At 50.1% G+C, this 15,705-nt stretch overlaps 1 protein-coding gene across 1 annotated transcript; it reads right to left on the minus strand.

Moving 5' to 3' along the window:
• Positions 1–1,614: 1,614 nt before the first annotated feature.
• Positions 1,615–2,409, minus strand: LOC139052061 (CLIP-associating protein 2-like). Its single transcript, XM_070529130.1, has one exon. It carries the CDS (start codon positions 2,407–2,409, stop codon positions 1,615–1,617), a length of 795 nt encoding a protein of 264 aa, XP_070385231.1.
• Positions 2,410–15,705: the final 13,296 nt, after the last annotated feature.

Raw genomic sequence — 15,705 nt, forward strand, 5'->3', positions numbered from 1 at the left:
CGAAATTTTTTTTTTTCATAACACAAAGCTATGCGCAAGCTTCTAGTTATGATGTCCAATGAATAAAATTTTCATAAAAGCGATGACATCGAATGAACACGACACTGCTATGTTTTAGGAAGGAAATATTGTAAACATAATATTTCAAGAGAACCACTGGAAAACCAGAACCGAAAGCAAATCATGAGTTTTGTGTTTCTGCCGTCTGGTGGGAGACTATAAAACTAAGTCCTATTCGGATTTAAAAAACAAAGAAACTGCGCCGCTGAAAAACCAGAACCGAAAGCAAATGTTGGGTTTTGTTTCTGCCATCTAGTGAAAGACTACACAACTAGGTCCAATGCGGCTTTAAAAGAAAGTGCGAAGCGGGAACGGAACCGCGTCCTACGCGACGCGGGACTAAAGGTGCGCGCGATTCTACTACACGGCCACGGCATCCGACGCTTCGCCCAGTGGTACGCTCATCATGTTACAGATACCAGGTGAAGTTTCACGACAGCGTTAAAAAAAAACGCTTTTGGGAACAGTGTTACGCCATGTGTGGAGAGTCGGGATAGGCATCAATCGGAAGCTGAGTCTCCGGACTACATACGCTGCACTGGGTATTACGATAGACGCCGTAGTTTAATAACAGGGACAGTTCTCGCCTCGAAAATCGAGTACAAATTTTCGTCGTTTCCATAGGCTTCCATTGCTAAATCTTTAAACGCTGTGGGAACAAAATTCTTACGTGCCATAGAGTGACCACTGCATTTGGCTCGTGTGGATTGTCTTCCAGAACACGTCTGTCACCTGGCTTTTTTGATAATCGACCTGCAGCTTTTGTTATTCGCGAAAAACCCGCTCGTTCCATTGAAAACGCGCTAGCTTCGTGCCGGGGCCGCTTGGGGCGCTAGTGGGTACGTGTCCACTAAAGCTGGATATGATGCGTTTACGTTTGAGGGCAAACGTTAATCAAAACTGTCTACTAGTTACAGACAGCTTCGCTGTAAAACTTGCCTAATGGGGCAAAAGTAGGTGTAGCACTGGTGAAGCAGTCAGCCTGTTGATCGCTTACATGGCCTAATGTGGGTGAGCGTTAAATGTAACTGGCCTGAAGCTCGGTGCGCGAACACGAGTGTCACGGCAAAATTCATAAGTTGTGAGCATGCTTTGCGCGCAGTTGCCAACTCTTGCACCACCGCAACCTGCTTGCGCAAATATTCCGCCTTGCTGAGTTATAGTTAAATCTTGGCGAAAATAATGCGACATTGATAGGCATTTGCAAACATTTACAAATTTTAATACCCCAGAAAATAACACAAGGGTAGCCCATGAAAGTCACCAACTTGTTCACATAAAAGTGGAGCACTGCCCCCCCCCTCGCAGCAATTGAAATGGAAACCTGAAGATATGCCCTTTGCAGCTTAATGGGCTGTAGTCACACGCTCGAAGAAATTAAAAAAAAAAACACACGACACAATAAACAAAGTTCATATTTCCGTTGCTGCAGCAAGCAAAGTTCAGCACGGGACCACTGTTTTCGCCAGAGCAGCAGCAAAGCGAGTAGCCCAGCCCATAGGCACACGTTGACTTGGTAGGTGCCGTTTCCTCGCCGCCCCCCACACGCCCACTTTACAGTTTAATGTTGGTAGATGCTGCAGTCGAAGACGAGCCAGTTGCACTTTCGCTGCTGTTTCGCTGCGCCCTCTTGATGTAGAGATTAAGAAGCGCCATCTTAGATCTCGTCAGGGAAGCCACGTGCGGATGCATCAGTTCAGTGCCGACCACGCCATGCAGCGTCACCATACAGAACACTGCCGCCTTCCGCACCGCACTGGCATTGTGGTCATACGCCTTCTTCAAGAGTGGCATCGTCTGCGGTAGAACCTGGACAGTTACAGCTTTCGGATGCACTTCCGTCAGTCGGGAGATGACCCTGATCGCAGCGACGACGACGTCTTGCAAGTCCGACTCACCGGTGACCGCGTGCAGGTGTCGCACTGTCTCCTCGGGTGGTAGCGCCGCAGCAGCCTCCAGGGCGCACAACTCGGCCGCTCGGCTCACCTCTCTCTCAGGTTGCTTGAGTGCGGTGAAGATCTTGAGCAAGGTGAGCTCAGAATAACTGTGGAACCTTTGCGGCTGCCTCTTCAACAATTCAGCCAACGCGCGCAGTGCAGCCACCTTTACTGGCACCTCTTGGTCCTCCAGTTCCTTCACCAAGCAGCGGAGCATGTTCCTGAAGTGGTTTTCCCACATCTCTGGTGAGCCATCCTTAGTGAGGGGCACGAGCTCAGACAACGCCTGCTCGCGATGCTCTGCGCTGCTGTTGGGGTTCTCCAGTACGGCAACGATGATGCTGAGGACTTCTTGAGATGCTCGCCCGATCCCGTGCACACCGGTTTCGCCAGGAGATTGCGAACTCGCCATGTGGTTGACGTGCGTGGCCTCGCGGTTGCCGGTCGGACGCTGCTGTTGGTCGCGCGGATCTTCACGGCTCCTCCCAGTTCTGGGCGGCCAGCTGCAGTTTGCGGCCGCAGTAGCTTCGCGCGTTCGAGAAGCAGGGCTTGATGCACGCACCAGCTAGTCAATCTCCCGGCACGTGTCGAACGCCAGTCGGTCGGTGATGATGATGACGATGATGGCCTCATGGTATGGCTCATACCCACACTGGGGGATTGGCCAACAATTGCGTGCTGAAACGTTCACCTATTCTTCCTTGCTTATTCTTATTGCTTCCTTGCCTTCTTGTTTTCTATACCACGGCGCATGCCCACTACGGGGCACTGGCCGAAAAGCCGGCGAATAGCGGTGTAGCAAAAAAGTACGTTTTTGCAATGAGAGCTAGCTCGAGCATTCTAAATTTTAAGCAAGTTATTTGGAATGTTTGTAAATAACTAAGAATAAGTAAATTACTGTAAATTACAGTTTGGCAAAACAATAAATCCGCAAATAAACTGTGTATTCTCTTAGAGTTACCAAGGAACTCACACACGGTCTTTAATCGCAATTCTTTCGCAAAAACGCATTCAGATATTATAAAAGCCTAATTTTCGGAATGGAATTCTGAATTATTCGTTTTTCTCTATTGCGAATCGGTGGTAGGTTAATAAAAGATATAATGCATTCAGGATCTTTGCAGAAATGACACATAAAAAACAGTGCCATGAAGACTACACTTCTAGGGATAAGAATTCAGGCGTGTAATACGACATCGTTATCTTGTGACGAAGGCTTTCAATTTATCTGTGCTATACCAAGGGTAAAGCATATGTTTTCAGCTTCTCACTGGGAATGTCTGATTTGCAGAGCACTTTAAAAGTGCTTGTTTTCTATATCTAGCCGTACTGATGTAAGCAGAAGTAGGCAGAACATATATCATTGGCCCATTTAGGAACGTGCGTGCACGTGGGTCGGCTATTTAATTTAAAAAAAAAACCACGGTGATCGAGGACCCACACCACGCTCACCACACGTAAAGCCGAAGGTACACTGTCTGAGGATGGGGCGAGCGCTGTGCACACTGACAACGACTCAGTCACTACTACAAGGATTTAGAGGAAGTTTTAGAAGAGCAAAAATTAATTGGTGATTATTCTACCTAAATGTATGTGTAAAATCAGGAAGTAGCGTTGAATACGATCAGAATAGCACCTTATCAAAAAATAAATAAATCTCAGTGCCTTTCCACCCTGTGAAGAAGGATGACCAGCGAAGCTCTGTGTGTGGGCCGCTTAATGGCGAACTGCACCTCCGCCGCGGGTCGGCCCGGCATTGCACTATCTTCGGGATCGGCCCACGTACGGGGAGTGCTTAGCGCCTGCTTCACCTCCGCCGCGGGTAATAACAGCATTGCACCATCTCCGGGATCGGCCCACGTATGGGAAATGCTTAAAGGGAAGCTGAAAGCTTTTCCAGAAAACATGAGTGAAGAGCAGTATGTCATGGTTTTCAACCTTCTGAATTCATATATCGCATCGAAATTGAGCGAAAGAAGCGCAAACATGTTTTATTTCGACTTCAAGTGCAGCAGCAGACTCAGGGCAGCTCGCGCGCCTCGTTTCCGCCTGTGACTAGTCGGGTGCCTGGTGACGCCAGCAAAGGTGTTCGTCCGAATCGGCTGCTGCCGCTACACACGAAGCACCGGTGCAAGGTAGTTATGCGCTATTTTGCTGAGACGGTCAAGGAAAATTTGGAGAGCTTGTGTTTCTCTGAAGAGTTCGGCGTTAAGTCCAAACCCCACGAGAGCGATCTTGCGCGCGACGGCGACGGGCGACGGCTTCGAGCGACAAAACAGGCCGTCGCTTGAACAGATCGCTCGGTGTTGTCGCTCGATCACTCGTTTCTACAAATCTAGAAGTCATCGCTCGTCGCCCGGAAGTGTTATGAGCGACTAGCCAATAGTGCGAAGCCGGAACTGGGTGTACATAACTTAAATGCTACTGTTTGTCGCACGGAACGAGCGAACTATTGAATTTTACACGTGCAAGAATAAGAACCTAGTGCAAGACCTGCAGAAATGTTTTATGCTCCTTTTTACAGTAAAATGCATCAACTTATATTGATAAAGCACTCGTCACGCTAGTCTGCGCGCTTGTATTGCTGCCCTGATACCGGAAAATCGTCGCTCAAAGCCGTCGCTCGCGTGGCGTTCGGCTTGTAGGCGACGAGTGAACGCGACAGCCGTCGCCTCGTTTGTCGCTGTCGCGTGCAAGATCACTTGTATGGGGTTTATACTTTAGTCCCTACATGTACGAGCCGACTGCGAAGAGCCGGCCTCTCTAAGAAGCGAGAAATGCTGGAGCAAGCAGTGCTTTCCACGCGAACGAAGGCGAAGTGTTAGCATCTCCTTGTGTTGGAAATGTTCTTTGGTGAGCATGTTTTTTTCTAAGCTGCACTCAGCGATCCAGTGAGTGCGTTTCTGGGACAAACAACTGTAGTGTTATGTTCCTGCATGCCTCCTCGTAGAACGTAAGTGGTGATGCGATGTTCGGCATTTGTGCGCTGCCCTAAAGTTGCCGGCAATATGCACAGATGGTTTAAACGCGACAAAAGTTTACCGGCTATTGTAGCACGTGTAGTATAGAACCTTCATCAGCACGCCATCCGCACGCTACTCGTAACAGGCGAATTTCGTCGGCTATGTGACATGGTCGATTTCTCTATGCGCGCGAGAGAAGGGGCCCGGGAGCGCAGCGCCCTGGCGTGAGCAGGCTTTCCAACACATGCAAACTTGACGCTTGCACTGCGTTAAGGTAGCTGCATGCAGGCTGGTTCACAACACACGTGCGAATAGAAAATTCGCGGTGCTAGGCGATGAAACCGGCTTCAAGCTAGGGTTGGACATAAACATGCACCTTCAGTTCAGCGTGCTAACACGAAGGAGAACACAAAGCACGCACTATTGATAAACTCTGGTAGAAATCGCCGTCACTCAAGTGGTAAGAGCACATCACTGTTGTTCTTGAGCGCTTCAAGTTCTTTCACTTCACAGCAGCCTCCCACTTAGCTGAAAGCTTCTTGTCTTGCGGGAACTAATGGAACATAGGAACATCGTCGCCGCCGCTGTACAGAACGGTAGGCTGCACAGAACGCCGGCATGATCGGCCTACAAGTTCGATTGATGATGCGCACGTCAGCTACCACTCTAAATACACACAAACAACGGAATGTAGGGTCGAGCGAAGCAGATTAGGACGGCACGCACGCAGAAATAAGCACGCTCAGGCGAGGTCTCGGAGACTGCGAAGGAACGAAACACCAGTGCTGACGTCACTACGCCGTGGTTTCCGGTCACCACTCGCATCGTCAGCGACACATGCAGCGCACGGCGCTCTACGGGGAGCGGAGCTACAGTGCAATTTTGAACGAGGATTACGTCGCTCCTAAGCGAAAAATCCCCCCAAAATTCTACCTGCATAATTTATAAGGTTCCCGCATCCGTATTAGAGCGTCTTATTGAATTTTCCAAACTCTTCAGCTTCATTTTACCGCCTGCTTCACCTCCGCCGCGTGTCGGCCCGGCATTGCACCAGCTTAGGGATCGGCCAACCTATGGGGAGTGCTTAACGCCTGCTTCGCTTCCTCCGCGGGTTGGCCTAGCATTGAACCATTTTTGGCATCGGCCCACGTATGAGGAGTGCTTACCGCCTACTTAACCTCCTCCGCGGGTCGGCCCGGCATTGCACCAGCCTCGCGATCGGCCCACGTATGGGGAGTGCTTAACGCCTGCTTCACCTCCGCAGCTGGTCCTAACGGCATTGCACTATCTCCTGGATCGGCCCACGTATGGGGAGGGCTTAACGCCTGCTTCACCTCCGCCGCGGGTTGGCCCGTTATTGCACTAGCCTCGGGATCGGCCCACGTATGGGAAGTGCTTAACGCCTGCTTCACCTGCGCCGCTGGCCGGGCCAGCATTGCGCTATCTTCGTGATTGGCCCTTGTATGGGGAGTGCTTAACGCCTGCTTCACCTCGCCGCTGGTCAGTCCAGTATTGCACTATATTCGGAATCGGCCCACGTATGAGGAGATTTTCGCTTACGACACGAAAATTTCCTTGGAGGGTAGAGTTATACAGCTTCGATGTAAAATGCCTGCACCAGCTTCCTCTTCACACGTTGTTGCGACCTTCGCAATTAAATTATAGATTTTCATTAGCTCTAAGTGATTTGGTGAAAGTGTAACATAAAGGAACAGATATTGAACTTCCAGGTTTTATGATTTGAACGTGCGTATCCACAAGGTTGCTGCTTGGCATGATCACGTAGGTTAAACTGCGGTTCCCAACGAATTCAGCTTCCTACAGCTGAGTCACCCGCTACAGCTTGGCTCAGCAGCTGAGTAAATAATTAATGTAATTAAGCGGGCTTGGCGGCGTGGCAACTATGAGCCGCACTCCTCCGGTTCGCTTGCGTTTTACGCAGGCAATCACCTTCACTGGCCTGCTAGCGTCCATCCTGTGCCCCCCTGTGCAGCCGATGGGGGTCTGATGCTCGCGGACCACCAACCGCCGAACCACCCAACCCCTGCTTCCTTCCTCCAACCTGTTTCTTTGCGAAAGCACACACTGCCTGCAGTTCTGCGCAAGGACACCACCCAATTGCTTACCAAAGAGTTGTCCTTTCCTTGCCTGGATAGACTAGCGCTACCTCATAAACCCTGACGTCATCAACGCTGCCACTGCCGTTCTATAAAATGCCTGGCACAACAGCCCCCCTTAACAGTGGGCTTGGCGGCACGACAACTATCACCCGCACTCATCCAGTTCACTTGAATTTTGCCCAGGTAAGGAGTTACTATTCCCTTTCTGCCCGACGTACTCGATACCAGACGTTAGTAGCGCGGGCAAGCCCGCGGTGTTATTTTCTGATGATTTGTGATTATGCTCATGTCATTCTTGAACTCCAACTACTATCGGGTGTCACTGAAGAAAACAGTGGCCCTGACACTCGATCAACTACAATGCAGGAATCTTGCGATAATATTTCAGCGTTAAGAGAAATTTAAGCCGGGCAAGCAACAGTACTAAATGTCATGAAATCAATGCGTTCCAAATTGTCCCAAAAACGCAAAAGCTTTTGATGATATAAAAAAACTAGGGGAAATCGAGCGTACCTGCCCAACAGCCATGTCTATTAAAACCCCTTGCCGAAGGAGAAGCTCTACCTCAGCAGAGCAACCAGCAGGTCACTAATTTGGCCACCAGCGTGGAGGACTTCTAAAACAGAGTTAGGCGCTCAAATTTTGTATTTTTCGGTGTGAAAGTCGGCGAACGCGAAACGTTGGAACAATAGGAAAAATTTAATCCTCGACCTTCGCAGTTCAAAGCTTAGCACTTCGTTGCAGGCTGGAGACATCGAGCGCGCCCACAGGAGTGGCCGCTTGTAAAGAAACAAAAAATAAGCAAATCATCGTGCGGTTTCATATACTTATAGACAAAAAGCGCATCTTGTCACTGAGTGCACAGTTTAAGGGCACTGACCAGAGTATCACCGCATATTGCTCAACGAACAATCTACTTGCACGCAAGAAAACTCGTCGAATTCAGGAAAACACAGCAAAAGCCGTTCAGGCTTCATTATACGAAACTAATAACTGCAAATACAACTTAAGATTTTAATCCAACTGGACAGAGTCTGAACAAAATTCCGCCCTCGGAAAAACAGGCGCAAGCACATAGCGAGCCTCGCCAATCCAATCCAGGAGACAGAGTAGGAGGCGAGTACGCCGCTGCCAACATGTGGCTCTAAGCTCAATGTTACACCGCCACGTTCGACAACGCTACGTCTTACCGTCCGTAAACATTACGAGCATTAAACTCGCAAAATAGCGTACGTTATCACAGCGCACGTAAAGCAGAGAAACCCAATAACGTTCGGAGCGTGCGCAGTGAGGACGACGCTGTTTCCTGACGTACGTATGGATCGCAAGTACCGGTGGCGACTGCACGCGTCGTTTGAGTTCTTCAAATGCGCTCTCGACTTGCGAACTGCGAAATGCAAACTCGACATCACATTTAGTTAGATGTGTCAAGGGCTCAGCGATGCGTGAAAAGTTCTTAACAAAGCGCCTGTAGTAGGCACACATGCCAAGGAATCTACGCACTGCCTTCTTGTCGATGGGCTACGCGAGCTTTGCGATGGCGGCTGTCTTCTGCGGGTCGGGGCGGTCGGGGCGGATGACGTAGCCTAGAAACAGAAGCTCATCGTAAGCGAAGCGACACTTTTCCGGCTTCAGAGTAAGCCCTGATGACTTGGTGGCCTCTAGTACTGTCACAAGCCGCCTAAGGTGAATGCCGAAATTTCCGACAAAGAGGACGACGTCATCCATGTAAACAAGACACGTCTGCCACTTCAATCCTTCCAAAACCATGTCCATCACGCGCTGGAACGTTCCAGGTGCCGAGCACAGTCCAAATGGCATAACCTTGAACTCACAGAGGCCACCTGGCGTGATGAAGGCGGTCTTTTCGCGATCTCTCTCGTCGATTTCTATTTGCCCGCAGCCAGAATCGAGATCCATCGATGGGAAATATTTAGCGTTGCAGAGCCGATCCAATGCGTCTTCTATCCGTGGGAGGGGGTATACATCCTTCTTCATGATCTATTTAAGCGGCCGATAGTCGAGGCAGAAATGTAAGGCTCTGTCCTTTCTCCTCACCAGGACAACAGGGGATGTCCACGGGCTTTTCGACGGCTAGATGATGTCGTCGCGCAGCATTTCGTCGACTTGCTTTCCTATAGCTTCACGTTCTCGCGTCGAAACTCGGTAAGGGCTTTGGCGGAGTGGTTGAGCGCACTCTTCGGTTATTATGCGATGCTTTGCGACTGGTGTTTGTCGAATCCTCGATGACGTCGAAAAGCAGCCTTTGTACGCCGAAGCAGACTTCTGAGCTGTTGCGGCTTAAGCATGAGGAGACTTGGATTTATGAAGTAGTCTTGTTCGGGAACTACGGTCGTCGGGTTAGATGCGACAGAATTCGAGAGGAGAAACGCATTACTGGTTTCCTGAATTTCCTCGATGTATGCGATCGTCGTGCAATTGTTGATGTGCTTGAACTCCTGGCTGAAGTTTGCCAGCAACACTTTCGTTTTTCCTCCGTGCAGTCGAGCGATCCCTCTTGCGACATACATTTCATGGGCGAGTAGTAGACGTTGGTCACTCTCGACGACGCCTCTACGTCACCGGGTATTTCGGTGCCGACGGAAATGGTAATGCTCGAGCGTAGCGGCAGGCTCACTTCATCTTCGAGCACACTCAAGGCGTGGTGACTACGAGAGCTCTCCGGCGGTATCGCTTGGTCTTCCGACAGCATTATCAATTTCGACTTCAGGTCGATGGTTACGCCGTGTTGTTTCAGGAAGTCCACGCCGAGAATGACGTCTCGCGAAGACTGTTGGAGCATAACGAAGGTGGCAGGGTAAGTCCGGTCATGAACGGTAATTCTTGCCGTGCAGATTCCTGTCGGCGTAATGAGGTGTCCTCCAGCGGTCGAATTTGAGCGATTTCCCATGCTGTCCTAACTTTCTTTAACTGGGCTGCGATGTGTTTGTCCGCTCATGACGGAGTAATCGGCCCCTGTGTCCACTAAGGCGGCGACTGCGTGGCCGTCTAGAAGCACGTCGAGGTCGGCGGTTCTTTGTCTTGCGTTACAGTTAGGTCTTGGCGTCGGATCACGGCTGCGTCGCGTTGACCTGTGGCTGGTATGTGGCGTCGGCAGGTCGTCTTTCGTCGGCGAATTCTTTACTTTCAGACTTCGTCGGGACGGCGGCGTGTCGTCATGTCGTCGAGATAGTCTCTTCGGCGTCTTCTTCGGCGGCGGAGGATCTTCGTCAGTTCGAGGAACAGCAACCGCACCTCCATCGGTTGCTGCTTTCAGTTTTCCGGATATGGGCTCACAAAGTGGCCCCGGGCTGGGATACTGTATGGACGGCGCTGCAGCGACAGGTAGCGTCCTGGTGATGGCGAACGGGACGGTCGTCGAGAGCTCCACTGAGTAGCGGCGAGGTAGTCGGCGATATCGCGAGGGCGTTCACCTTGCTGCGGGCGCGGAGCGTTGACAGCGAACCCTCGCAGTCCCATTTCGCGGTATGGATGTCGGCGGTAGATATGTCCAGCTTCCCCACCGTGATAGCAGAGCGGGCGGTGATCGGGGTCGCGCCAAATGTCTGTCTTCCTCGGGTGGCTGCGCTAGGCGACGGGCGGGCGTGCTGGCGGCGGCGGTGGACGAAGGAATTGCGGCGTTATATAAACAGTGCCCTGGCGCGGTCCCGGACCTCGACGAGTGATTGGGAGCTGTCACAAGAGCGAACATGCTATAAGCTGTGTGTTCTTGCGCTGCTGTCAGTTGCGGAAATTTACAGTGCGAGGTGCCTATATGGGAAACCAGCGCACAGGAGGCGCTGCGGCAGTTTGAGTGCGCAACTGAAACACGATGACACCATCCGATAGCGAGGCCATGAAAATGGTAAACATTTTGGATTTCAATGGACGGGCACCTGTGCCAGCGTGTGCTTTATATAGCTCTGTGTGTCCAGCCAAGCTCTAGCCCTACCCAATCGCGTTTGAGAAGCGCATGCAAAGGTACGCTTGTCTAGCACGCCAGTCCCAGTCTGGTCAGAAGCTGGACGCGACCCATGGACGCATGTATACCTCAAGACGAGCGGTGAAGTTGCTGATGTGGAAATCGCAGCATGTGCTACTGAAAACTGTTTCCACCACACGCTATGGGTTATACAGCGCTGCTGTCGACACGGGAAGGTTCAGCGCTGGTTGCCCATACGGGCCACCACCGCTTGTCCACAATGCAGAAAAATAACAGCTCAAATAAATTCGGCGGTTTTACGTGTCAAAACCACCATACGAGTGTGCGACACACCGTAGAGGGCGTATCCTCATTAACTTTGACCACCTGGTGTTCTTTAACGTACACCTAAATCTAATTGCGCGAGCGTTTCTTTTTTTTTTTGTTCTCTTCAAGAGTGCTGTCAGTGGCGTGAATGATGAGCGATTTCAGATTACGCTCTCTCTTGGTGTTACGTTTCTTCGCGCTGATAGCGTGGGCATTAGAAAGGTCTGCCAGAATCTTTAACCCGAATATTCAAGCAGCTAGGCGCTTCGACTGTCGGCAAACAAGAAAAATTTGGTTGTGGGGTGTGGAAATGGTTTAGATAGAAGTACATCTCCAATGACTCACCGAACTCGCGGCACACAATGGAACGAACCAAAGGACTCGAAAGGCGCCGCGGCATCGCCCCGACTGTTTGCGCAGGGGACTTGGTAAGCAAATTGCGGCGCCTTGTTTCGCATCCTAAGAGGGCTAGGATTATTCCTACGTCACATGTCTGATGCGGACTGGGGTGCGCGGGTCAATCCTTCGTATCTAAGTGCAAAGGTGCTATGCGAGAAGGTGTCGTCAGGCAATCCTTTGGTTGTAACGACTATCCTTCATCTGAACAGTTTTTAATTATAATAAACAGCTTGCCATTCTACAGTCTGGCGAGGCCTCCGAAAAAGGGGAACTCACCAGGAGACTTTGTAAGCGCACTCTCAAAGTCATCTGATGTTGGAAAACGAAAGGCTGGCCACTTAACAGAAATTATTGATGAGATAGTGGAAGATGGCGATTTGGAGTGTGCAGAATCTGTGGTAAAAACACAAGGCAAGCAGTTGGATCATGACAACTGTGTCAAAAAGCAGAGTGCCAGTAGATTAGTCTATTATATAGCTGGCTATGCTGTCAGAAAGTCTTTAAAAAAAATTCTACGCCCAGAGCGTGCCTCTCGCCTTTGCATTTTGCCCCTACAAGCAGATTGTGATGGAAATTCCATACGAACAAGGCAGTTTGATCGTGGGGACTTGATCTACCCTTCCAAAGCTGTCGAGGAGCTTGTTTGTAAAGTTGAGGACACATTTACTTCGTATTTCAGCAGGAATCAGCTTCATGCTGAAAGCATGGTCTGCTTTTTGCATTTCCTTCAGGGAGCGAAGCTTAAAGAAGTGGGTTGCATGCAGTGAGTATTGGCGTAGTTTGCAACAAAAATAATAAAGTTATATGCACTTACGACGCCGCACTTCTTCGCAAAAGCAAAGAACATGGAACGGAGCACACAAAGAGAAAAGCAGAAGCTCCTGAAAATGAGGCGATGCCAGTAGAACGACAGTCGCGAAAATGCTCCCCGCTTTTGTACATATACCTACCTTCGTTGGGCAATAAAACAAAAAAAAAATTTGTAACATAGGTTTTGAAAGCGCTCTCCATACAGCGTTTTTGCGGACCATAGTGTGCAGTTTTGTAAAGCTGCAATAAACTATATGCACGAGACAAACATAACGCATTCAATTTCCTCTCCAAATTTGTGGGGTGATTGGTGTCGCATCTCCCGTAGAAAAAAAAAATACCAACCCCATTTTATTACGGCTGCTTGCGTAGCTTCCGTAAAATGGCAGCACAACAGAGACGAAGACAAGACACATAGAAACACATGACAAGCGCGCCGTCTCGTTTCTGTGTCTCATCATTTCAGTTAGGCTGCCGTCATAACCACCCATGGGCGAACTAGCCCAAAACAAAATTTCATTTCACCGCTCGTCGCGATAAGCGTGCTCGCTGATTTTGTAAGGTTGACTGGCCCTCATAGATTATTGCATGCCTTTCTTCTGAACCTGCAAATCGGAGGAAAGCGCCGGTCACTTGCGAGCGCCCGCTGAAAAGCGAGCCGGAGCCCGCAAGAGCAACCCGCCAGTAAAACCCCGCAATTTTTCAAAAGTAGCGCCATTCTTAGATCTTTCCGCCACCCCGCTCACCATGGCGCCTCCTCCTCCACGACTTCTGTCGCCTCGGCCTCCTCCGCTCCCCCATTGGCCAATCTGTGTCACGTGGAAGCAGGCGCCGCGCTTTTGTATATTTTTTTTCTTTCCCGCGCGCGCCGACCTCCATTCTTGGGCCTGCGCGACGAAAGTATGGCAGGCGCACTGACGGAGTGCGTTAGCGTAATTTAATGTGTAGGGCCAAGAACTTAATTGCGATGCCATGCTGCTGCGCCTTCGGTTGCCGCAACAGACACAGCGAGGGCAAAAAGCTTTTTGCTTTGCCGTCCGGCGGGCGCAACGCAAAAAGAAGTGTAAGTGGCAAAGAACGCACGGCTTGGTGAAGTAAGGGCCGCGGCTACTCACAACCTCTTATTTCGAGCCTAGTTCACGCCTTCCGCTTCGAAAAAGTGTTGTTCATGCACTGCGTAGTTTTTAGCGCTTTGTTTGACTTTTTTTTCGAATGTGCTCTCTTTGTTTCATGTAGTTTCGTCTTGCGGTGAAATGCACGCATCTGCAGCTGGCCTGTGATATAAAAGTGACTTTATTCAGGGTGTGTTTTGAGTTCCCCCGGAAGTTAGCACATTCTCGACGCTTTTGCAAGGCTCAGTATGACTTACGATGCAGTCTCTTAGCTTCGAATGTACGCCCGCGTGTATTGATTGGGTTTGTGGTGATTAACGTTTTTAACGTTCCGAAGCGACTAAAGCTAGGATGCAGGTCGTAGTAAATGGCTTCGGATAACTTTACCTAGCTCACCTGGGGATGTTTAACGTGCACTTTGATCGTAGAATCGCACGTGGGCCGGCAAATTCCTCGTTGGCGTTTCATAATATTCGCGCGCTAGCGCTGCTTTAGAAGTTGGCGCCTCGGCGCGATTGTATTTCTTCAATAAATTTTATTTACTAGTTGTAACACCTTGTCATTATTTCGTATTATTGGCGGCGCCTCCAGGGCAGCAAAGCGGCAACGGGAACACCAAAGCTAGAAGCAGGGCTGGATGGGGCTCGCCGAAGCCTGTGCATGCCAAGGGGGTATAAGATCGCGGACAGCCAATTTTGCATGTGAACACTCCCTGCGACGCCTGCATTAATGTAATGTCACGTGCTCTTCAGAGGCCTCCGTTAGCCATTACATGTGCCCTCATGGAGCAGTACTTGTTCACACAGCCGCACACAGCCATTCAGGCTGTGTGCGGTCAGCAATCTCTCACGGACCGGCCGAACAAAAGTATCCTGCAGGTACGTAAATGAACCTACGAAACCACGTACACATACTTTCACGCTGTCAACACCTGAAACTTTGGTAATTACGCACGTGTTTGAGTACACCGCGAGCTTGCTGCGTGTTTCAGCAACACGAACTCTCAACGTCGCGCGCTTTACGCCTTAAATACGCCTTGAATAATGGTCCTTTTCTCTATTTCTTCCAAAATTCGAACACGAAATTCTAAAGGCCAGTTACCGACTGACGAAGAAAGATCTCGATTGAAAAAACTGCTCCGCAGGGCTCGAACGAACTTTTCTGCGGATTTCCTCCCGTAGCGTGTTAGCCGTCGTCTGCTACGGCAGGCCCACCACCGGCGGCGCCACCATCGAGGCCGCGCCGAGCGGAGGAGGAGGGAAGTGAATGGCGCTACTTTGGGAGATTCAGGGGCGTTACCCGCCAGTAAAGCCCGTTGATAATTTGAAAGTAGCGACACTCTCCTCCTCACGGCGCTTTCATCCTCGATTCTCCTCGCCCGCCGGCTGCGCACGGCACGCTATTCCTCCTGGTCTCCCGCGGTCGGGCCGCAGGATTCTATGGAGGCGTGTTATTTTGGGCCAGTTGCGCGCCCCAGTGGGGTTGAAAATTTTGAGAAATGCTAATAACAGCATCGATAATGCTGGAGGCAACGTTTATGAGGAGGTTGGTTTTTTCTTAAAGCCGTATGAACACGGTATACTGATTTAAAGGGGGCTTTGAGGCGAGTTCTATACTCCAGACAATTTTTCTGCCACATGATCAGATGCTTTACTTCGTGCGTCTGGTCTAGTATTGCTTGTGACAGATCCCTCTGTGAGTGGCTTATTAAGCGAAAGCCTTAGGCCTCTGTTTCAAGGTCCCGTTGTGAGCTACAGAAAATATCACGTGACCGAAGGAAGGCGGGAAGCGAACCAAAGCATGTGCAGCCGCGTATAAGAGATGATTAATGATTACCAAAGTAATGATTGATTAGTGATTGGATTGTTGTTCAAGCACCCTAATCCACCCCAATCGGTCTTAACACCCTTTCATCAATACTTCACCTTAATCCACCATAATCCGCCTTAATTCTCCTCCACGCACCCAAATCTTTATTCATGCATCGTAATCCTTCGTAATGCACTCTAATCCACTTTAATCTTCTTTAATACACTCTAATCAACCTTAATCCTC

The sequence above is a fragment of the Dermacentor albipictus genome, unplaced genomic scaffold, assembly GCF_038994185.2.
Source record: "Dermacentor albipictus isolate Rhodes 1998 colony unplaced genomic scaffold, USDA_Dalb.pri_finalv2 scaffold_17, whole genome shotgun sequence".
NCBI lineage: Eukaryota > Metazoa > Arthropoda > Arachnida > Ixodida > Ixodidae > Dermacentor > Dermacentor albipictus.